Consider the following 24,110-nt stretch of genomic DNA (forward strand, 5'->3'; position numbering starts at 1 on the left):
TCATGTTTCATTAGACCTCTTTATTTCATATGCATGATATAAGATACAGTTCGGACATGGTACTGCCATAGCACATATCCTATGCATGGGTAGGACGATAAAAATCACAACAAAATGCATTTTTTTTCTATAAAAAGATAAAACCTCACAAATAAAACTAACTTGTTAAAAATGTCATGTTTTAATTTTTTTTTCCTCCGGGAGTAATACATCTATTTCTGAAGAGTAAAAAACAGTGATTGCTACATATGCTGTTCTATCAATGACCACTGTGTCTCGCTCCTACCCCGGTACCTTAAGTAAACCTTGTGCAGGATGTTTTTTTTTAAGTTTTAATTCATAATAAAGTCTGTAGGAGTTCCCATTCATCAGCTGCTAGAATGGTACAAACTGCACTGGGAGGCCCGTTGAGTCTGAACGTCGATGCAGAATGAATCAACCCTGCAGAGAAATCTCTACTGAACCAGAAATCTCCACTGAACCAGTTTCCACAAGGAAACTGAAACAAACGCGTAGCCTTCCTGATCTATATCACTGACTTGTCCGGCGAGATTTAAGACAACGATCACTTTTTGCTTGATAGAAAATTATCAACATAGCAATCAAAACGAATCATGTTCGCCCCGAGGTCGACCCACCACTGACTGCACGAGGGTAGATGCACTAATAAACAAGTCATTAGGAAATCTGGACAGAACTGCACGATGTGGCCGCTTATCCATCCATCCAATTACAAGTCTAGTACAATGTCGAGAACTCTCAGCCATAGTTTACAGATATAAGTACACTTGGTGTAAAATGTTCTGAAAAATATGACAATTTTACTGGGTTTCATGCATTAGAATCCCAAACTATAGGGGATTTGAACTTGGAAGCACAAATGACTTGAGGGTTATTTCTCTACTCGGTACATCATAGAGACTTTACATTGAACATCATTGGGGGGGAAGAAAAGAAAAAGAAAAAACAAGCATTGAATAAGAGAGTATTATTGCCACATGTATCAAACTGTCCCAACATTACAACATTGATAATGAACACAAGCCGACCAACCAGAAAGGCCTACACGAGCCGAGGACACTTGGACATACCGAGTCTCGTGGCTTAAAACAGTCTGTCGTGTGTTTTCCCAATTCAGACGCAGACTTGGCTGTGTTTCGGCAAACAGAAACTCCTGTTGTGATTTGGGGGATTTAAAAAAGTTTCAGCAAACGGAACGAGGCTCCCTTACAGGCCAACGTGCTGTCTGTTTTCAGCTAAACACCGTGTAGCCCCGCCCCCTCCCCGCCAAGACTTCTTTCCCGTGAAAGCACAGGTAACGGGTTCGGCTTCCCAAGGAGCATCTAACAAAGCGTCGGATGAGGTAAATATGAACCTGCTAAGTCCTTGGTAAAGATATTAAGAAAAATAAAATCCAATACCGCTCCTTCCATAAAGCTGATTTCTAAACAAAAATCCATAAGCACAGTTTACCCATTGATGTCCCTGCGTAGTCATTGGTTCTGTTAGAAGTATTGTTCCGCGAAGGAAATATAATCATCTGACATGTTGTCGTACATCACAATCAATAGATGCATTATTACTATCAGAATAAATACAGCACTCACCATAATGTAGCTTTTTTTTGGCAAACATAAGGGATAGCATTGGGTTACTACAGACACAGTCTCACAATCGGGGAGAAAAGACCATGACATAGTCATTTATTTACATTGTTAAGGAGCAGACGTCTCTCTCGAGTCTGGCAACATTTCCAGTCTTCACCGTTTCTCTTGACTGTACCGTTGGCTCTGGCGCCCTCTACTTGCAGTGTGCAGTAAAATAAACAACCCAACATTTAAAATACCCCTCCGCCTGTGAGGGCCCTGGGAACCATCAAACGTATACCTTCAGCGATGGGCATTAACCTCCCGAAAAACTCAGGTCAATAGTCCTGCTACCTTTTAAAAAAAGAAAGACGTCATCTGGAGGGAAAACCCCAAACAGTCGTGTTTTATAAATCTTGTGTGAGTCTAGTAGAAAAGAAAAATAAAACACAAGAGCTTCAGACTGTGATTGGTGCCTCTTTTTTTCTCAGCTACTGTGTCCCCCCTCGCCCCCCAAACATGGCCGTAGTACAAATAAGGTGCCAGCCCACCACATGTTGTAGTCTCGAATGACTATGTGTCTGATCTGCACACACTACGTCACTTTTTAAGAATAGAGTGCAAAAATTGTTAACACATAGATAACCCCCCATCTATGTGGTGCAGGGAGCAGAACATGTATATACAAAGATTTGTTTTTCAACACAGTGTGTGTTTGTGTGTGTGTGTGTGCACAACTGTGCACGTGTTACAAGCAAAGGCCGAGACAAAAGGAAGAACTGTGAACTGAATCACACGCCATGAGGGCCGTTTCTCCCTCTTTTCCCTTGCCTAAAGGGGAAGAGCTCCATCATTCCCGCTCTTCAGACTCGTGGTCTCGCAAATACCACCTCTGGATTCACCACGCCTTTAATCACGCGTTCCTCTGTTCCTGTCCCGCTCTGTTATAAAAAATAAACAAGGTCTGAAAACGTCCCTCATCTGAGCCTACACTTGAATATTTTGAAAAGGAAAAGCCGCAGCGAGTGCGCACAACAGGACGGCAGGTTTAAACAGCACAGCACACCCGGACATTACTCCTCCTTTGGTCTGTTCAGACACGCCTTTCTGCACAGTGAAAAACTGCATTGGCGTGTATGTGTGCTGCTCCCGCTCTCACTTCCTGACTTCCCTTTTTATTTTTTTACCCGTCTTAGAGACAGTCCAGTAGACAGACATATGTTCCCTGTATGTTTGACTGTGGGAGTGTCCAGAACAACCGCCTTCCTCTATTTGTGTAGGAGCCAGGCGCTCTCCACAGGCCTTCCTCTGACCACTGCTCCCAAATGTAGCTGCCTCACTGCCTGCCAGTGTGTCTCCGCCTCTCCAGCGCCATCGCGAGAGACAGCGACTGGGGCTCGACGCAGTGACCGGTGGTCAGCAATTACAGCAGTGCAATTTCAGATTCCCTTTGTGTTTGTAGTCTGTGTTGTATTCAGAGGGGGAGTGGACTTCTGCTTTTGCCTCACGATTCTTTGATACTTCAGAAGATTTTTTTTTTTGTTGTAATTGTTTTTTTAGGGGACTTTTTTTTCAGGGGGGCTGTTTCTTTTACAGAGGGCCGTACTTTGCCTCGTATCGGTCCAGGATGTTTTTGCAGCAGCCGCAGTCCTTGCGCAGCTCGGCCACCTGCTGCCGCAGCGCTGCGTTCTCCCGCTCCAGGAAGGAGGCGCGCACCGTGATCTGGTTCTCCTTCAGCCGCCGAGCATCGCGGGAACGCTTGGCCGCCATGTTGTTCTTCTTCCTCCGTGACCAGTACTTGTCATCCTGAGGGAAAGGGGAGAAAATGAAGAGAAAACAAAGATGATAAGAAAGAGAGGGAAGAGTTGGTTCAACAGGAGAAACGGCAACGAGGGATTTGAAACAAACGAAACATCGCCATATCACTGATCTCTAATCCCCGACAAGCCCTCATTATTTAGTCTTAAGCCTCTGCTTGCAAATGCTACAGTAGGTCACTGCAATACTATTATCTTGACCAAGAGTGACCAGGGACACTGGCCTGCATCCTGTTAAATTCTCATATTTAACCCTAAAAACATGATCTTTTGCATAATCCTAAAATCTTTCATGTCGCTCATTCCACACAGTGGGGCCTATAGTCTGTTAAGGAAATGTATGGGTATACCATTGCAAAAGAGAACATCTGCACACTGAAAATGACAGCTCCCAGTTAATCAACCTTCTTCAGGCATCGAATGTGGATATCCTCGTTTGTACACCATTGCCAGTGGACTTTAGTATACTAATTTATTATATTATACATTGCTTATTAATAAAACTACTATGATATCACTGTTATTGCCTTTCAGAGTCAGTGTTATGACTGCCATATTATCACTATATCCTTACTGCACTCGTACATCAATAACCCAGACCCAGTTTCAGTTAAGAATGCAAACCTTCTGCTCCTCGGGAACAAACACTTTCTTGGCCTTCTTGATCATGGGCTGCGGTTTCAGCTCCTCATCAGAGAATTTGTGTTTGCGCGGGTTGAACAGCTCCCCTCCAGGTACGCTGGACAGCACCAGGTCCGTCGGGTCTGGCTGGAAATTGATGTCGACCTCGATGGCCTCTGGGTCGATGGGGGACGGTGTGTTACGGCCAACAGTCTTACGCTCTATGAGAAGGGTGGGAAAGTTACAGAGTGCAGACACAGATATAGTTAATATTTATTGCTCTCTATCTAGACGCCAAGAGAGACAACTTCGATAAAGGTAAATTGGCACGTTTCTCCACTTTGTGGTGATGTTCTTTTGAGATAGCAAATAAGCCTACTATCTTCCATACCATGCATATATGCTCACACCTGGTAGTTGTTGTCGAGGGTAAGCGATGACATAGACTGACAAGTAGGAATTGTGTTCAACCTATTAGCGATAACTAATTTTGTGCTTGGTATAGTGTTCGGTAGACTCTGAAGATAACAATCAAATGACTTAGAGTTGAACTAACCAGAACCAGCGTTCAACTTTGTAAAAAAGGACACTGTAATAGAAGACACATAATGGAAGAGTTGTTTAAATAAAAAGGCTGTTTACTTGAAAATGTCTCAAGGACATTTAGTTTTATTTTCTCAGCAAACAGATGGGCTGTGCTGACAGAGCTAAAATATTATCACTATGTGTGATCCTACGGTGCAATGAGTGCTTATACATACGTACATGTGTTTGGATTTACATGTCAATGTGTGTGCCAGGGTAAAAGAGCCAGGTTGTACATATCCAGTGTCCTGCAAAAAGTGAATATCTTCATGGTGTAGACTGACACAAACTTCATGGAGTAGGATTGACACAAACTTTTTTTTGTTGCTCTTTTTCCCCCTACTAATGGCCGGCCATACATTGAACATTAGCATTTATACTGGCATTTCCCTGCAGTTTCATAGAAATTGCAGGACAAAAGCAGAAAAAAACAATTATCTCCCATCAGAGATGAAGAGGTGCAGTCTGCCCAACACACCCAGAAGAAAACTAAAATCACATTCTTGCCTCCTCCAAGCTGAGCAGCAAGCTGACAAGTTTTCACCTCTTCTGTAAATACAAGCAACCATAGATCCATGCAGTTACTCACCAGACTTTTTCTCTTTCCCTTCTGGCTCTGCAGGGACCTCCACAGCTAATGACTCCTGGTCTTCCTCCTCCTCATCGACTTCCTCTTCCTCTTCATCCTCCTCCAACTTTGCTGGCTGTAGGGTAGTGACTGTCACCGGCTCTTCTGGCTCTAGGTCCGCCGCGGTGGTGGCAGTTGCGGCGATGGATGGAGAGGACATCGAGACGGCAGAGGTCGAGGTGTCAGATGGAGAGGGGGTGGTGTCAGTAGTGCTAACAGTAGCCTTGGGGACGCTTTTCTCTTTGCCCTCCTCCGGGGTCAAAGTCTTCTGCAGCTCCTCCTCCTCCAGAGTCACAGGGATCCCATTCTCCAGGAGGAACTCGTCCAGGTCCATGTACTCCAGGTGGAAGGTCTCCCCGTCGTACGGGATGGTCTTCTCCCAAATTGTTGGGGTTAGGGAGGCCGATACTCCACTGCCGCCTCCTCCACCAGTGGCCCCGGAGCCTCCGCTGGGCTGGCTGCCTGTTCCTGTGCCACCACACTCCACATCCTCAGAGGAACACAGCTTCTCCTTCTCTATTTCTATTGTAGAAAGTAGGGAGGGGACAGTGGCTTGTTATTTGACTGCTTTCTGTGGGTAAAAATTTGCCTTTCTTTGCTTCTCAGTACGTGTTCACACATACACACACCCCTCCCTCTCTATTACTATTTCAACACACACACACACACACACACACACACACACACACACACACACACACACACACACACACACACACACATCTGATCCATCTATATCATAATTTCCCCTTTGCACATATGTACACACACACACACCTGATCCATCTATATCATAATTTGACCTTTGCACACATGTACACAGACAGACACACACCTCCCTCTTTAAAACCCAAATATACACACTCCATTGACCTAACTAGTATATGTATTTCCTTAACGCACGCACGCTAACACACACGCGCTCAGCAGGAGTGAGAGAATGGATGGAAAGGGGCGGAGAGAGGGTCGAGGTGGTAAACAAAGGTGGCCTCCTGTCAAATTGCCTTTCACTAAGTTTGAAACAAAACAAAAAAATGTATATATTTTTAAAAATGAGAGGATTAAAACGTAATATGAGACGGGGGTGCGGTGTGAGATACAGCGGAGGCGAGGTTTGGGACTGGTAAACAAAAGTAGGGGTGGGTGGGTGTGTGTGGGGGGGGCAATCCTACTAGTTCCTTCACATACTGCACACCCACAGGCGCAAGAGACTTTACACACCACCTAATTTCAAACTAGGAACGATATAATTTACGATAAACCGGCTCACTGCAACGACAATAAGTTGTTTGCGCTTAGTCACCTTTCCTGTCTGAGTGTACCGCTCCAGGACCCGCAGAAGGGGAAGAGAACTTTTTGTTCTTTTTCTCCCCCCCCCCCTCCCCCTCGAGCGTCACTCCCTCACTCCGCACGCATACATACGACTCGGCACAACACATGGGACGCCCACCTCACTACCAATCTACCGCCTGTTCGTGGCAAATATTCTTAAATGAAGACATAAAGAGGGAAAACCACATTTCCATGACTGATTTTGGGAAGAGATAACATACTAAAGACACAACAGCCCGACAACTCTGTGTCCGTAATAACGAGCTGGGAAATATTACGGCAGCCTTTTGCGATTTCCGACTCGGGGGTTTTTTGGTTAGCAATAATAGCATGGGGCTTACCATCGTCCCCTTCCTCCAGGATGTTAGGAGGAGGGATGTCCATGATCTTCTTCAAAACAAAAGGGAAGGATTTCTGCGTAGCTTGTCTGTTGGGTTGAAGTGTCACGGCGATCGCAGCTTTCCCAGGCATTGTTAAAGACCTCGGATCGGGCCGGTTATACGGTATGCGGGAGTCTCTCTGGATAGAGAAATGACCGGAAATGCCTTGGTTCGCCGTTCCTTGTCTCGGCGTCCTCTGCTTTTTCGAAATCTGCTTGTCAAAATCGCCCCGCTGGAGTCAAAACAACACTACACCGAACCGTCAGCGTCTGTACCCACCGAGAGCCGTTGCATATTCATGAGCTGCGTGCAAACTTGCCACGCCTCCTCTGGAAATAGTAGACGTGGATTGGTTAGATGGGGGAGCCCACATATGAATATGGATAAAAAAGGGGGTCTATCGCGCGCGCACACACGGGGGGCGTACATATGAGATAGTAGCGGTGCGGATGCTCATTGGCCGCAGCTGTCCACATAAAGAATAGCCCGTCGCATGGTAGGGCCTGTATGGGGTATAAATGCGAAACGTGAACGGCTGCTGCAAGGGAACATCCAGTCTCATGCAGACTGCATATTAATACACCCTATCAGTGGTGAAGTTCCCTCTCTTTTCAACGAACACACCTAGAGGCGATGCGTGCGTGCAAAGTGGCAAAACCGAGACAAAAGGGGGCATCCAAGTAAAAGGGCAAAACTGCGTGCGCATCCCAATAACTACTTCGTCCACGTTTGCACGCCAGCCGCACCTGCGTTTTGCATCGAACCTGCAACTTCACATGGGCATTTGAAATACAAATCTTGTGACACGTTGTAGTGTCGTCTGTTGTGACCGGGTGTCGCATTTTCTATCCGTGCGTGATATCGTCGTCACGTGAACGCAGGACGCACAACTTCTCCCCACGCCAGTATTTTATTTGGAGACATTCTGCATACAAACAGATCTTTATTTCTCAAGAATTGCTTTGATAACTGCATCATCTCGGAGAGTCAAGGTTCCAATTATCATATCAGGAGTTTTTAGCTTTGTATACGATTCCCATACCCCCTAAAGTTTGCTATAGTCCTTGGTGTCATAACCTGATGGGTCCTTAATGTTCCCGAGGAATGTCTCCTATCCTTCCACCAGTGGGCTGGGTGTGTTTTTCTGCCATTCTTAAAAACAACAGGGCTATAAAATGTTATTTCAAAAAGAGGTTACCATACTTGTTTGCTAATGAAATTAGAGAGGTATCGTTTAAAATCATATACAAATATTACCCTGCCCATCATTATTTGTGCAAACTATACACACACACACACATGAATGTTTGTTGCTGAAACGTTGCTCCATTTATTTTGGCACTGTCCTCATGTTACGTTGTTATGGCAAGATATATTTGTAGGTTTGTGACTGACAATATTCACAGGGATTTTTCTCTATTTTGGACAAGCATTCTGTTTGGATGTGCTGTATACGATAAAACTAAGGCAGAAGAATTTCACCTGATCCAATTATTACTGGCTAAATTTCATATCCACAAATGCGAATGTACGAAGAAAATGCCTCTTTTTCTAGTGTTCATCAAAGAATGTGAAAAATATATCCGCTTAACATAGGAAAGCTGTGAAAACTCCGAATGTCTGTGCTTATTTCGAGGTATCTGTAGATTTGAGTTTATAAATTGATTTGACGCCTTTTGCGCGTAACCTTTCCCTCTCGTGTTCATTATCTATCTCTGTTATTCTCTGTGTCACTCGTGGCTCACACTACACTGCATTGTGCACACTCGTCACCTTGCGCTTCGCATAATAAATGATAATAACAATGATAATAAGATGAACGCAGGAGGGACTGCGCCTCTTCTCCGTCGGCCATGTTTGGTCCTTCTTACTCGTGGCCGAACACGTGTCTCCGCCCACTCACGTGAAAGCGCATACTGTCGGGGGGAAGTGGCGGGGCGGCAGCCTCGGCACGTGCAAGAACAAGCCAAGACGGAAGTAGAGAGACCCGCGCTCCACTCTTGCGCACATCGGCGCGATTTAATAATAAAAATAAAATAAACAAAAAAAGACAAAACGCAACTAAAGCGTCTCTTTCATTAATTCCGGTTTGTATGTTGCCGCGCCCCTCCACCCCTCCACGGAGACCATCTCACGTTTCCGTGCGGCTTTTTTTTTTCAAATCCGGGAACACAATGTCCACGTTGCACACACCACGCTGCTGCTGCACCATATCTTCTTTCTTTTTCCCCCCTTCTCACTCTTCCCCCCTCCCTTTTTCTTTTTTTACCCAGGCTCACCACATCGACCCAAGTAAACAAAGAGCGTGTCTTGCCAGCAACTGCTGTTATTAATTTCATTTCCAAACCAGCCAAATCGTTAATCGTGATGCACACCCGAGAGGACGCTGAAGGACAATCGACTGTTTACGTCGCCGCCATGCATCTTATTAATTATATCTTAATCTGTGCACCTCGCGTTTAACTTTAACGTGTTAAATGTGCTGCATACAGTTTGTCTGCTAGTTGGACGGTGCGCCCCCCCGTACAGACGGGCTTTCTGAAGCCCATTCTGTGATCCGAGCGTAAGGAGACTGCGTCGGGGGGAACATCACCGACATGAGTATTTAGTGTACTTAACATCTGAGAAGTCTCATTGCAAAACACCTGACCCGATGTTCACTCAACACAAGGCTTTAGCAGACAGGGTGCATACACTGTCAGCGGACTTCTTCGTTAATTAACCGTTGGATTACTGGTGGTCGTTGGCACTTCTGCATTTCCGACAGCAGGGGCATTTAACGAACTATGAGTGGCTGGCCAATGGGGAGGCGGGCACTACGTATACGCTCCCATCAACACTGCAGAAGTGACCTTGAGCAAGGCACTAAATTCCAATCTGCTCCACGGACACCGTGTTACATGTAACACTGGGCACCAGCATGCACAGAAGCAGTGCACCAGGAGACTGCATCTAACCAGACTTTGCAAAGCACCACCGGTATCAAGTTACCGTGTCACAGGATAAGTAAGTGGGTAATCCTGCCTGACCGTGAAGCATAACAACCCATTGAGTGCTCTGAAGAGCTACACCAGCTTTCACTTGCACTTGTGCAAAATCACCCCCTCCAAAAAAAAAAAAAAAAAAATTCACAATTTTGTCATGACTCCTTTGTAACCGGCTATTTGTATTTTCTGTCTTTCAAAATCAGAAGGCTCTTAAAAGGCAAGCACCTCAAAATATATTCCCTGTTTTTCTTCAATTTACAAGGGAAAAAGCATGGTCTCTGAGCCCTCCGAGTATATACGTGCAAACATCCGCTGGCCTGATCATTCTGAGTAAACAGTGCTCAGTGCCCTCTACTGTCTGTTCATTTTGTGGTAACTTCTGTATATACTCCTCCCGAGGCAGTGCAGGCAGGAGGGGTGACTTGGTCTGACTGTTGTTTGAAGACACAGAGGGGCGGCTGTGTTCTGTCAGGGTAGACTGGTGGGTGATGTCTGCAGAGGGCAATCAAGAGTCTGTCTATTTGGACAAAAAGTGTTTTCATGGCATGAACATGCAGCATTGCTGAGAAGCGTGTCCAAACTGAAAGTTAAAATTGTTTCTGGACACATGGGGACTGAAAACACACCCTTGGCTTGTGTATTCCTCGTAAAAAAAAAAAAAGACAAAATAATCATTGACAGATGGATGGATGGATGGAATAACATCTTCATAAAAGGTCCTTCCGTTGCTGATGCCACTCATGAACAATGGGAGGACAAGAAAAAGGGAGAGAGAAAAGGGAATTGCCACGTCTTGACGAGAACACGATCAGCAAATCTGCCAAGAGATTGATGGAGAGGAATATGCACTTTCTCACAGACAAGAGATAAAATGCCAAAAGGGAAGGACAGTAATTTACTCAAACCAGTGTTGGCTGTTAGTAGGTGTCAAACCCATAAACAATGCCACCATCTTGCAGTGTTTTTTTAAAAAAATTATTTTTGGCCTGCTTATCCTAACAAATAAGAGAATAACAATAAGTTCTTGCAGTTGGGTTTGACAAAATCCCATTTTTATGGGGGGGAAAAGGCATTTCTGAAAAAGCTCCAAGATCACCAGAAAAAACTTGTCTTTCTAGTATAAAAGTGGCTGTACAACAGTGGAGTTAAGCGGAGAATAAGTATGGCGCTGTGATGGAAATTCCATCGAGTTAAAAAAAAAAGCTTTGCGAGTCAAATGATTGAAATTTAAATTCAGCCAAATATAAAATATACTGTCACACACACACACACACACACACACACACACACACACACTTTGTTCTATTGGTTCCTAATGTGCCCAAAATTCCCAGACGAATCAAGGTTTTTGAACAATTTTCAGATATTTGGGCATATTCATGAGATTTCTTCTCCAATTCAAGCATGGTAACTACTACTTGTTATGTCGGGGTGTCTGTACAGTAAACAAGAGATTCACAGTTTTGCCTGGTGGGAGTTTTTGCAGTGGCAGGGTGAGACCACCCTTCAACAGACAAACTCGGGTTCAGGTCCCCTTGCTAGTCATGCGTCTATTACTGACACTGCTGCACAGCTGACCCTATGCTTTCTGCAAGCAGAAAGGGTGCAGGGGAAATATTTCTTTGCAGGAATCTACCATTGTATAAAACAACTGCGTACAATTCAAAGCAGATTCAGAGAAACCCCCAAAACCAACTTGAAATAAAGGAGTTATATTTGCAAGCAATTTAAGTGTTAACAACACTCTTACAACTTTAAAAAGAATATTTACAACCCATATCAACACGTCCCCCACCAAATCATAAATTTGATCAATAAATATGAGAGAGGAAACAGTGGTGGTACAGTTGAGGATACAGCATATGTGGAATCTGGATTAACTCCATCTTGTTTTGCAGCAGAATAAGTGAATGACAGTTCATATGGGAATCGTGAGTGTCTGTGAAATCCTTGGGCAAAAGTTAACAATATTGTACATGTGCAACGGCAGCATGTAAACTGCGTAGTCGACTGCACCTGGTAGAAACGAATACAAAAGCTTTTCGAGGTGGGGCAAGCAGAGCTTGATGAAAACAATATGGAAAATCTCAAAACTTATAAATAGGACCACGTCTTCAACAATCTAGACGTTAGTAGAAACAGATGGCTGTCGACATGACGACTATGGGATTTATCAAGTGAAATGTAAGCAAGGAAATATAACGTGTAAAACTGACCAGATCAAAAAGACTAACTGTATGATGAAATCACATGAGATGACTCTTTCAGCGTTGTTGCATCAGTTGCAGAAAGTTATTAAAAAGGAGAGGCACCGCCAAGTTACCCAGCAGGCTGCCGCCCTTCCATCACCCCCCATTACCACCTGTAGACCCGATATATTGCAATAATAACAACCAGACGCACTTCCATGGGATTGTAAAACAGACTCGCACAAAGACTCGGGTACAAAGTTCATCATCAGGCTAATAATTAACCGCAAGCAGTCTCCGACTGCGCCACTGGGAAAGAGAAGACGTTTTTAACACCACACACGTTAAAATGTAGACCTTCAATCGCCAATTCTTGCCGTGCTTAGCAAACCTGTAGCTCGCTGTCTAGCGTGATGGCTTGAGACAGCCGCGAGAACGCATGGAAACCAAGTCAGCAGAGACCGCGGGCCTCTGGACGTTAACGATCAAACGTGTTCTTACCGCTGTCATCAAAGGCAGGGAAGGAGAAAGAGTCGACGAGGGATTTAAAGACGTCAGTGGCGTCGCTTTTCCCGTTGGCTGTAGACATTTTAAACGACCAATATCCAGCTGGTCCAACGCAGAAATGACGGTTCGATCTCAGAAGGAACAACAATAACAACAACGAACTGCGTGTGCGTGTGTGTTAAGACTTCAGTCACTTTCAGCAACTTCTTTCGGGTCACGTCACAGGGACGCGTGTGCGCATGTGGGCGGGGGAACTGGTATTATAATGAGCCAAGGAAATCTCATGAATACCCGGAGTGTTATTGTCGGAGAACCAATGAAATGCACCCAAACGCGGGGGGGCTCGACGGCTTCCATTCGCCGTTCACCTCCGTCAGTCTTATCACGTAGCCATACGGAGGAGGAGGAGGGGCGGGTCCTGTCCCACAACAAGCTTCGAGAGCACATTCCGCCACGCTCGGCGGCATGTGGGAGACCAGGTGTGGGTACATCCGCAGAGCATGGAAATGCAAATGCTCTCCGCCCTCACGGTAGACTTTATGAAGAAGAAGAAAAAGAAAAAAACAACAACAAATAAATAAATAAATAAACACATGCTTTTGCAGTCCAAAAAAAGAAAACGCAAAATAATCCCCACATAGCGTTTTGTTTTGGCTAAACAACACATGTGTAATATCGCCGAGCGTCCCTCATTGTAAGCAGGGTGTGTAAAAAAAAAAAGTAATCACTATACGTATACACTCATGCTTTGCAGAGAGGCATATATATGCACACCAAAAATAAAAACAAAAGCAGAAAAAAAACCTTCCTTCTGCATAACTTGTGCTTATCTGCATGTGTTAGACTTTACTTTTTCAATCTGATATCGTGCATCCACGTTAAACTTGTTTCAGATGCAACCACGATGACTCAGCATCCTGCAAAACAATTAACCCCCCCCAAACACACACACAAAAACTCACAGCTTAAGAAAGTAGTTTTAACAACAAAATTGTGTAGAAAACTTAAAAAAACCCAACTGTATTCCTCAATATGGCTATTTGCAATTACACGTTTTCATTAACAACCTTCCAATTAGTTTACTGAACTTATGTGAAATAAACATAAAAGGACAACGGCGACCCACTACTAAAATACAGAATCTTGGTAGCCTTTCTGCTGTCTTTGATTTCCAGCAAACACAATCTCAGGCCACAGGCTCTGTATAGATTGTGGCATTGCCCAGGGCAACAATATAAGTCATGTCGCACAGTTTTAAGTTTTAGTAAAGACTAGGAAAAGTAAAAGGGCAATTTATTTATATATATATATATATATTCTCTTTCAAAGGCATGCTCATTACACACCAGCACAGCCCTAAATCTAAGATACATAGATCATTTCAACTTCCATCATGATAACTACAGTGACTACAATGCAGGACTACAAACAGTAGGTAATTTTAAACATCCTCATGAGGTAGACGACTGTAATCACATTCGATTCGTTTCAATCAACTGGAACATCAGAGGGGATTTACAAAGCCTCGTAGATAAATTGGTGCCACTGAAACTAAACGCAAACACAGGCCAAATCATGCAACATAGCAACTCTACCTCCAACTGCAAGGCTTTGCTTCACAGTGATAAACAATGAAGGAATGCAGAGTAATAACAGTTCAACTGAAGTTTCTGTTAGGGAGTAAACAAGGCTGGCGCAGTTTTCAACAACTTCTTCCAAAAAAATGACTCCCCCTTGGCAAAAAGACATTGTACTCAAATGTTTCCTCTGTCTCCAAAGAACAACTCAAGAGTTGACATAACAGGATTGCCAATTGTGGTATTTCATATTTTGAATGAAATTAATAGAGTTGTGCTTGCTTATGCATACGCTGTCCAGAATCAACGAAACACAACCCGTATCATTATAAGAGACTTCATATATGCTTTTATGTGAAAGATCAATTAATTTGAACACCGTTATCTTTCATGCATGTATTGAACCTTGGCTGGTATCCAATAGAGGGGTCTTCTATGAAGTACCGTGCATCTTTGGCTAATCCAAAGGAATTGAATCGAGTGCAACTGGACTTGGTATAGTATATCCATGAAACTGGACTCTCGGTATATATCCGTGAGTCCAGTTGCACTCAATTCAATTCCTTTGGATAACCATGACCTGGATGAATGAGAACATTCACAGACATCTTTGGTTAAGGCCATAAACAAAACGTTATGCATCACAATTGATAATATTGGATGAATAGCACAGTTGTGTTTAATTTTGGCCTGAGCAACTTTTTGAAATTTTTTTTATTGGAGTCATATAAACTCTACCACAAAATAACTTAATAACTTTTCCAGACCAAATTGGATACAGGCTCCCTCATCTCAATGTGGGCAAGTGACCACCAAAGGCTGACAGTGTTACTAAGAATAACATAACAAAACAAAGCCAAAAGACCCACAAGACTTTCATTTATATTTCTCTGAAAAATGTATTTTGTCTTTTTTATACAGTAACTTTTTGGGTATACTAACCCAACTTTTTCAACAACTACATATTTAGATCCTTCTAACCCTTTCACACATGGTCACTACAGTGGACAGCTATTCAGTAGCCATTTTCTTGTAAATGCACAGGTTTCAATGGTGTAACTGCATATCAGCCACTACAGTAGACACTATTGCATCACTGCATAAGGCCCTTTCAGACACAACGCGACCAACGGCACCACTGGGCTCTGAATGAATCCCATTATTTCCTATTTGCTTTTGCTGTGCTATGACAGCTTTTCACTGTGTCGAGCAAAGGCGCAGCGCCCCGCTCAGCGAGCTTGTGATCTTTGGGCGCAAGGCAGCTAGCCAGGTACGGAAGGAAAAATTAAGGAAAAGATAATACTGTGTGTAAGAATTCCCTGAATTGTAAAACAAAAGTTTACGCTTATATTGAGATCGCGGGAGGGAATGCTTATCTTGGAAACATGATGCCAACCAAGTAGATATATCAAGCGTGTTTTAATAGTCAGGTAGCTTGTAGGTAGGCAATATGCGTAGCCTATATGATTAACATAGATAAGGTTTGTTTGTCAATAGCATAGGACAGATGCGAGTAAATTGCGATTAACTATGTGTCTACTAAATTGGACATCATGCATCACCAGCTATATTACAGCTACAAGTCATACTATTGCTGCAACTTTGTTGTTTTGAAAATACTTTGTTTCTATTGTAACTTTTTTGTAACTCAGTTTGTTATCATTATGTATCTTACTGTATTTACTGTAAAAACAATATTTTGTGCAGATTAGTTCTATTATGTGAGTAACGGTTATCATCTTGGTCATATTTTGTAGAGCACGAGTGCAGTAAGGGATAAAGGGGCCTATAGGACAGTGGCGGAAATTCCCTCAAGAGTCCAGTGATGTGAGTGGATGCCAGAAAAAAAGCATTCAGCAAATGTTAGTGAGAGTGACAGTGGAGCTGAGGGAGCTCAGGATGCTGAGGGAGCTGCACATGTGCAACCTGACAGCATTCAGGGGCAATACTAAAGCAGGAATGTCTGGAAAACCAAAGACAACCAGTTTGAGGGAGACCTGCCTCCATTTTTAGGAGAATGGAAAGTAAATAAATGAACAAAAGGCGACATGGAATGATGCTTTTCAAATGCCCTCTCTATTGTTGCTATTTATTGTTCTTATGTGTATTCATACCATTCGCTCTTAGTTAATGTTTTAAAAACATGTTTTTTTCGGACCTATATGGGGTTCCATTGAATCACTTTTTATACCGTTGATGCATAGTGTCCACTGCAGTGGACAAATACGTAACCCCTTCAAAATAAAATATATTTTTAAAAAAAATTGGCATGATTTTCATGCACGAAAAGGTTAAAGAATTATGAATTAAGAATTATGCAGCCTTACATAAAATAATGATAACAGTGTATATTGCAACTTTAGCAATTTCTACATCCACAGTCTGGTTTAACTGGGCTGATATTAACAGATATAAGCCACTATGTGAAAATCATTTTCATTCACTGTGCATAACAGTTGAGCGTGTCAGTGTTCATACAGTTAAACAACATAAAGGTTTTGGAAACCAACTCCGTGCATTTTTTTTTCAAGAGAATTTCAACAACTATGAGTTAAACATGTCACAGGTTGGATTTTCTTTCCTGAGGAACTGGAATTCCTAAACCTGGATATAAAAAAATAAGTAGTTTAACGGTGACCAGCAATTGGTGATTAAAAAAAAAAATCCCAATAATTTATTTCCTGGAAAAAGTTGGTTTCCTCAGTCCTGCAGAAGAAAGTTGTAGTTCCCAAAGTCAGACTCATCTGGCATGATGAGCATGTCCTCCCTGGCTTTGGCCAGCTTCCGTCTTAGATAGTCCCGCCTCTCCAGCCACTCCTGCAGCTCTTCAGGACTGTGGGCGTAGTCACAACTTGCACCCTCGGGACATTGGCTATTTAACCTGTCAATTATAACAACACTGTAAAAATCTGTCTTCTCCTTCATGAGGACCACATAGTACACTGAACAGGAATCAAGACACAATGTACTGTTTGGTACCGTGTATCATAAGCTCTAACATTTCAGAATTTATCCATGCAAACACAATTCTTGCCCAATTAAATCTATTTTTATGTGGTTTTATTGTTTACATTCCTTTCTGAAAGTCTTTCTTCTATGGCAAGATAATACATACATAAAACAGGCGTGTGGTAATGAGACAAATATTTAACAACATAAATGTAAAGGTGCACCTTGCGCTTGAGGTTATGAAAAAATAAAAATAAATTAATTTTGCGAAACAAAATGATGCCATGGGCGTATCAGGTCTTGAGGGAGTGTGCAGTTCTTAGCATGTTGACAGCAGGAAAGTGTGGAAGAATTGCTTTCTTGTTCTTGTTTACGCTCCAGGCAGTTACCATCTGCTTAACAGCTCTCTTGTCACCTAGTGGTCTCACGATGCCAAAACTAAATGAGACTGCAGTCTCAAAGGTCTAGGGAAAATCCTCTCCTTAAAAAGGTGGTTAACAAGACCTTCCAGAGCCAGATAAATACATTTGATTGGTTCAGAGTTTGGGGGGGGGGGTGGAAAGTTTTCCGTTTCCTGTGTCGGAAGATGGTGGTGTGAATTCACATTTGCGGCGGCCTCACCCAGTGCCGGTGTCGGAAGATGGCGACGCGAATTCACATTTGCGGCTGCCTCACCCAGTACCGTCCATGCAGTGTCTTTGTCCACATCTGCGTCTTAAGTTTTTGTCTTTGTTTGATGGCTGAGAGAGGTGGTGCTGGATCGGCTGGGAGAGCGGGGCAGGCTAAGCTAACTGCTAGCCCATGCAGACCGGCAGTTGCAATAACACCGAGGGCGGTCTGGCGACGGCCTCACCTGACATTGACTATGGTGTTTTGATGTCGTCATGAGGAGTGTGGGGAGGTGTGTCGAGGGTGTCTGGCTGGGACAGCTGGCGCTGGATCGGCTGGGAGAGCTTGGTCTGCTTCGTCCGGTGGGCCCGGGAGACAAGGCCCCTGCCTGGAGCTGCACCCGAGGAGGAAACGCCGAGGGTGGTCTGACAAGACACGGAAGCGGGGCGGGCTAAGCTAACTGCTAGCCCATGCAGACTGGCGGTGCCGACATTCATCCTGGCTGGCATTCGTTCCCTTGGACAGTGATTTTTTTGTTTAGTTTTGATATATGTGTTAGTTTGGATGTGTTTTTATGTAGTTTTTGTCTTTGTGTTGTACTGCTGTGGGCAACAGCATTTCATTTCATTTCATGTATGCGAGTGCATGAAGTGAAATGACACGAGTGTTCTTGAAAACACCTCTTTCACCACACCCAAGGAACAGAGCCTTGGTTTGTTTTCCTGTCCAGACAGAAACGACTTCTTATTTATCATAGCTACAGCGCTAGCCACACCACTCTAGATCAGCGGTCGGGAACCTATGGCTCGCGAGCCATATATGGCTCTTCCGGTGACGGCATATGGCTCCCAGACAATTTTGAGTTGAAAATTATTTTTTTCTCAAAAAAATCAGTTTGGAACTGATTTTAAAATACTTGTGATATTTCTTAATAATACTGTGTCATTTTAAAGTAAACAGAAATTAGTTTTGAAGATAAATTTCACGGGTCACGGGTCACCCGTGGGTCGGGTCGGGAACCAATGGCTCGCGAGCATTTCCGGGTCATTGTAAAGGTGAAGAAATCAATTTTATCAGATAGCCAACTAGTTTATCCGCTTCAACCCTTGTAACGGAAAAGATGGCGAAAAGAAAAAAAGACGATGATTACCGTGCATTCCAGGCTGCGTGGACAGAGGAATTTGCATTTGTGGAGAGAGCATGATCTGCGGTATGTCTAATATGCAATGATAAAATTGCATCGATGAAACGGTCAAATATAAAGCGGCACTTCGATACGCACCATGCTTCATTTGCATGGAAATCTCCAGCGGGGGACAGCAGGAAAAGGGCATGCGAGGAGCTACAGCGGAGAGTGCAGACGAGTCAGCAGCAACTACGTGTGTGGACCAAGCAAGGTCACGGGAATTCCGCTAGCTTTGCGGGGGCTTTGGCAATAGTAAGGAATGGAAAGTCATTCACAGATGGCGAGTAAGCCAAAACATTCATGCTTGATGTGGCCAATGAACTGTTTGATGACTTCCCAAATAAAGACAAGATAATCAAACGAATAAAAGACATGCCCCTGTCAGCAAGAACTGTGCACGATCGTAGCATCATGATGGCAAATCAAGTCGAGGAAACACAAATTAAGGACATAAACGCCGGGACATACTTTTCTCTCGCGTTAGATGAGTCAACAGATGTTAGCCATCTATCTCAGTGCAGTATCATTGCCAGGTATGCTGCAGGTGACACACTGCGTGAGGAAAGCTTGGCTGTTTTGCCAATGAAAGGGACAACAAGAGGAGAGGATTTATTCATGTCTTTCATGGAGTTTGCTAAAGAAAAAAAACTACCGATGGATAAACTTATTTCTGTCTGTACTGATGGTGCACCCTGTATGTTGGGGAAGAACAAAGGATTTGTAGCGCTTCTCCGTGAACATGCAAAGAGAGCCATCCTAAGTTTTCATTGCATCCTGCACCAGGAGGCGCTTTGCGCTCAGACGTGTGGCCAGGAGCTTGGCGAGGTGATGTCTCTGGTCATTCGAGTGGTCAACTTTATTGTTGCCCGAGCTTTAAATGATCGCCAGTTTAAAGCTCTGTTAGAAGAAGTTGGGAATCATTATCCCGGTCTGCTTTTACACAGCAACGTGCGTTGGTTGTCAAGGGGGAAGGTGCTCAGCCGTTTTGCAGCTTGCCTGAGTGAAATCCGGACTTTTCTTGAAATGAAAGGCGTCAAGCATCCTGAGCTAGACAACACTGACTGGCTCCTGCAGTTTCACTATCTCGTGGACATAACTGGCCATCTGAACCAGCTCAATGTGAAAATGCAAGGTATTGGAAATACAATCTCATCCCTTCAACAAGCAGTGTTTGCATTTGAAAGCAAGCTGGAAGTCTTTCTCAGGGACATTGAAACAGGTTGTCTTCTGCACTTTGAAAGACTGCAACAATTTAGAGATGCATGCTTAGCAAGTGACTCCACTCAACATCTGGATCTCCAGCAGCTAGCTGGCTTTACGTTCAATCTCCTGCAGTCATTCAAAGCACGTTTTGGAGAATTTCGTGCGCGCACTGGTCTTTTCAAGTTCATCACTCATCCACATGAGTGTGCAGTGGACAAAATCGACCTGACATGCATCCCCGGGGTCTCTATCGGAGACTTTGAGCTGGAAGTTGCTGACCTGAAGGCATCAGACATGTGGATGAGTAAGTTCAAGTCACTTAATGGAGAGTTGGAAAGTCTTGCGCGACAGCGAGCAGAGCTGGCGAGGGAACACAAGTGGACAGAAATGAAAAATCTTCAACCTGAAGACCAGCTGATTCTTAAAACTTGGAACGAGCTTCCTGTGACATACCACACAATGCAGCGTGTGAGTATTGCCGTATTGACCATGTTTGGCTCTACATATGCATGTGAACAGTCTTTCTCGCATATGAGGAACATTAAGACCAACCTACGCTCACGTGTAACTGATGGAAGCCTCAACGCCTGCATGAAGCTCAACCTCACCACGTATGAACCAGACTACAAGGCCATCAGCAAAACCATGCAGCACCAGAAGTCGCATTAAAAGTAAGACATATTTAATTTATTATACGTTAAAAAATACTATATGGCTCTCAATGAAATATATTTAGAAATATTTGGCTTTTATGGCTCTCCCAGTCAAAAAGGTTCCCGACCCCTGCTCTAGATGAATGAATTCTCTATAGAAGCTAAAACAGTGCAAGATGCAAACTGAAATGGCACAGTCATCTACCTCACTAGTGTCAGTGGTGCTGGTATGACTGAAGTTCCCAGTAAGGCAGAAAAACAAGTGAGCATCAGTGCCGTGCTCAGCCCAGCATGACTGGTTTCAAATATGTTGACAGCTCACAGCTTCTCCACTTTTTTCTACATAACTACTTTGCTTTGAGGCTCCGCAGGCGTAAAATCTGTGCTACGATTTGAGCCTGGCCTTGGGAAGATTGGTCATCTACCAAGCTATACTTTCCTGACTCTCCTTCCATTCCCCTTGTATACATAACCTTTTAACCTTTGCATACAATGTGACTCTTTCCTCGCAAGAACATATCCTTAATGATTTATGCATCTGGCACAACCTGACACCTCACTTAGAAACCACACCTTATTGACGCTCACCTCCACATTCCTGTGTATAAAAGGCTTTCAATTATGCTTCAAGTTCAGCCTATTCTGATAAGACTTGCAGCTCTGTCTGAGTATGCTGACTCTTGTACAACACAACGTCTCTCCTGATGAACAACAACTAGACAGACCGAGGCTTTGCTTTTTCCTCGGCAAATGTCCACTCAAGCTGTTGCCATAGAAATGAACAATCATTCCTCCGGCATGAGCCGCCTCCAACATCGTTTGAGAGAATTCAGGACTACGTTCAACCGGCCTTGCAGCCACAAATCCCATGTAATCAAACCAGTCTGGGACCACTACACCCAGCACCCCACCCTGTTGAATTCTATGAAACCAGCAACCTGGACATGTGGTGAAACTGTTGGTTTGCACACCCAAATAATCTGAATCAGCTATCAGAGACTGTGTCTGTGAACTCATCTATGTGCTTGTGGTTGTTTTCATCAACTCCTTCACCAGACTGCAGCCTGATGTGAACTAGCATGCACTCACATTTGGCTGTAATCAAGACTTCACTATCCCACTAAGGGGCTAGTTAAGTCCTGTAAAGCAGGAAATGATACAAGAAGAACTCCTATAAGACTGAGTTTTTGAAGCTACTTTGACCAAAATTTCCACAACTGTATGGACATAAGGAATAACTAGTTTAGTTCAATTACAATCAGATTCCTACAATTGTTGGGCTCAATGCTCTTAGGAAAAAGATTTCTGTTAAAATGTTAACAGTGTAATGTTTTGTATGTATTCATACAGAGATGCCGTATCAGTCAAAACTGAAATAATTAAAAGGAAAGTTTCCAATAGCCCATTTTAACCAGCAAAAATAACGAAGGGCACAATTTCATTTTTGGAAATTGCACGAGGGGGGATACTTGCAGGATAAAGGGTTGCACATATACAAGTTTTCTGAGCTAGCTAATACAAACAGCCTTGTCAGGAATCAGGAATATTTGTTTGTCGTTTGATTCCATGCACCTGCGCACAAGAAATGAAACAAAATATCATTTCCTGCAGCCGACAGAAGTGCACCATAAAGACAAAAACACATACCCAAACTACAAGAACACATATATCCAAACTACAAAAAAAACTACAAAAACTAAAAAACGCATATCCAACATATAAAAAAAAAAAGAAAAAAATTTCACTTTTCAAGAGAGCGAATGCCTGGGTGTGCCGGCCTGCATGGGCTAGCAGTTAGCTGAGCCTGTTTCCGCATCCTGTCAGACTGACCTCAATGTTTCCTCCTCAGGCACAGCTCCAGGCAGGCCCATGGTCCCTGGGCCCCCCGGACGCAGCAGACCAAGCTCCCCAGCTGATCCAACACCAGCTCTCCCAGCCAGACACCCCCGACACACCTCCCCGCACTCCACACGACGACACCAAAAACACAGTCAACGCTAGGTGAGGTCCGCCGCCAGACCGCCCTCGGTGTTATCGGAGCTGCCAGTCTGCATGGGCTAGCGGTTAGCTTAGCCTGCCCCGCTTTTGCATCCTGTCAGACTGCCCTCGGTGTTTCCTCTTCAGGCGCAGCTCCAGGCAGGGCCGTGGTCCCTGGGCCCACAGGACAACAGACCGAGCTCTCCCAGCCAATTAGCGCCAGCTTTCCCAGCCATCAAACGAAGACACAAACTTAGACGCAAAAGTGGACAAAGACACTGCATGGACGGTACTGGGTGAGGCCACTGAAAACGTTAAGTTCGTAGCGCCATCTTCCCACACCAGTACTGGGTGAGGCTGCTGCAAACATTAATTCACGCCGCCATCTTCCCACACTGGACGCGGTGTCTCTAAATTGTCTCTAAATTATTGTTAGTGTGCCTTCTGAGCAAGGTACTAAACCCCCCATTACTACAATGTCAGTACCTTGAGGCTAGTAGTACAGAATAATGTTTTGTACTAACACCTACAGCAACGTTTATTTCAGGCTGGTACTGGGATTTCTACCAGCATTCTTCTACTGTTCCATTGCTAAGTAACACATTTTATTATCAATTTACATCAAATGTAACGGAAAGTGTAATCAGTTCATCTGGACACTTTTTAGAGGGAGAAACATACCGCCAGTCAGCTGAGACTAACAGTCACTTATGAAACGCTTCTCCCACTAAACTTTGTGTCCAGGTGAACTGATTCAATTTTCTGGGATTTTCTTACCTGGATTATGGAACATGGATCAGGATAAATTAAATATGAGTTGGTTACAAAACCCTGGTAGACAAGGAAGCATCTTACTTAGGGCACATTTCAAAGCGTGGGCCGGGAAAACGGTAGTTCCAGGTCAGAGTCTCGTCCTCTTCCTCGCAGCTGAACACACGGTCCTTGTGCTTGTCAGAGGAGATGTGCTGTTGCCACTGCCGCTCACTGTTGCTATTCCTCCCACATAGATGGCAGTGGAAGCCACTCTGAAATGTAACCATAATAATAATGTTAACAACAATGAACATACATCTTCCTGAAATACACTAGAGGAGTGCGCTCAGTAGAGTGCAGATCTCTGCCAGGCATACGCATCGCCCCTTCTCCGTACACGGACAGAATAACCAGTGTTTTTCCTGCCATTATAAGACTTGTGCAGCACCCAAGTCAACTGAATGGGAAATATGGAAAAAAGTTTTTAATATGCAGTGCTCAAAAAAAAAAAAATCTACCTAATAAAGGCGTTCCGCCTGTCAGTCAGTCTGTGGATGCACAGCCTCCTAGG

The 24,110-nt window shown here is 43.9% G+C and overlaps 2 protein-coding genes across 3 annotated transcripts in view; both read right to left on the reverse strand.

Annotated features, from left to right (window-relative positions):
- Positions 1 to 12,836, reverse strand: tefb (TEF transcription factor, PAR bZIP family member b). 2 transcript variants are annotated; one of them, XM_056287742.1, is made up of 4 exons: positions 12,627 to 12,836; positions 5,199 to 5,759; positions 4,028 to 4,245; positions 1 to 3,392 (listed from the first exon to the last, which is right to left on the reverse strand). In XM_056287742.1, the coding sequence occupies exons 1-4, from the start codon at positions 12,712 to 12,714 to the stop codon at positions 3,177 to 3,179; spliced, it is 1,083 nt and encodes a 360-aa protein (XP_056143717.1). In that variant the 5' UTR covers positions 12,715 to 12,836; the 3' UTR covers positions 1 to 3,176. The 2 variants fall into 2 exon arrangements, with proteins under 2 accessions (XP_056143717.1, XP_056143716.1); XM_056287741.1 differs by lacking the exon at positions 12,627 to 12,836 and adding an exon at positions 6,911 to 7,297.
- Positions 12,837 to 13,571: 735 nt separating this feature from the next.
- The window catches only part of LOC130119267 (zinc finger CCCH domain-containing protein 7B-like), a 51,274-nt gene continuing 40,735 nt past the window's right edge, over positions 13,572 to 24,110 (reverse strand). The window contains exons 22-23 of the mRNA XM_056287719.1: positions 23,642 to 23,811; positions 13,572 to 17,090 (exon numbers count right to left, since the gene is read on the reverse strand). Coding sequence (XP_056143694.1) covers positions 16,910 to 17,090; positions 23,642 to 23,811 — 351 coding nt within the window. The 3' untranslated portion in view covers positions 13,572 to 16,909. The remainder of the gene's footprint in view (positions 17,091 to 23,641; positions 23,812 to 24,110) is intronic.

The sequence above is a fragment of the Lampris incognitus genome, chromosome 10, assembly GCF_029633865.1.
Source record: "Lampris incognitus isolate fLamInc1 chromosome 10, fLamInc1.hap2, whole genome shotgun sequence".
NCBI classification, from domain to species: domain Eukaryota; kingdom Metazoa; phylum Chordata; class Actinopteri; order Lampriformes; family Lampridae; genus Lampris; species Lampris incognitus.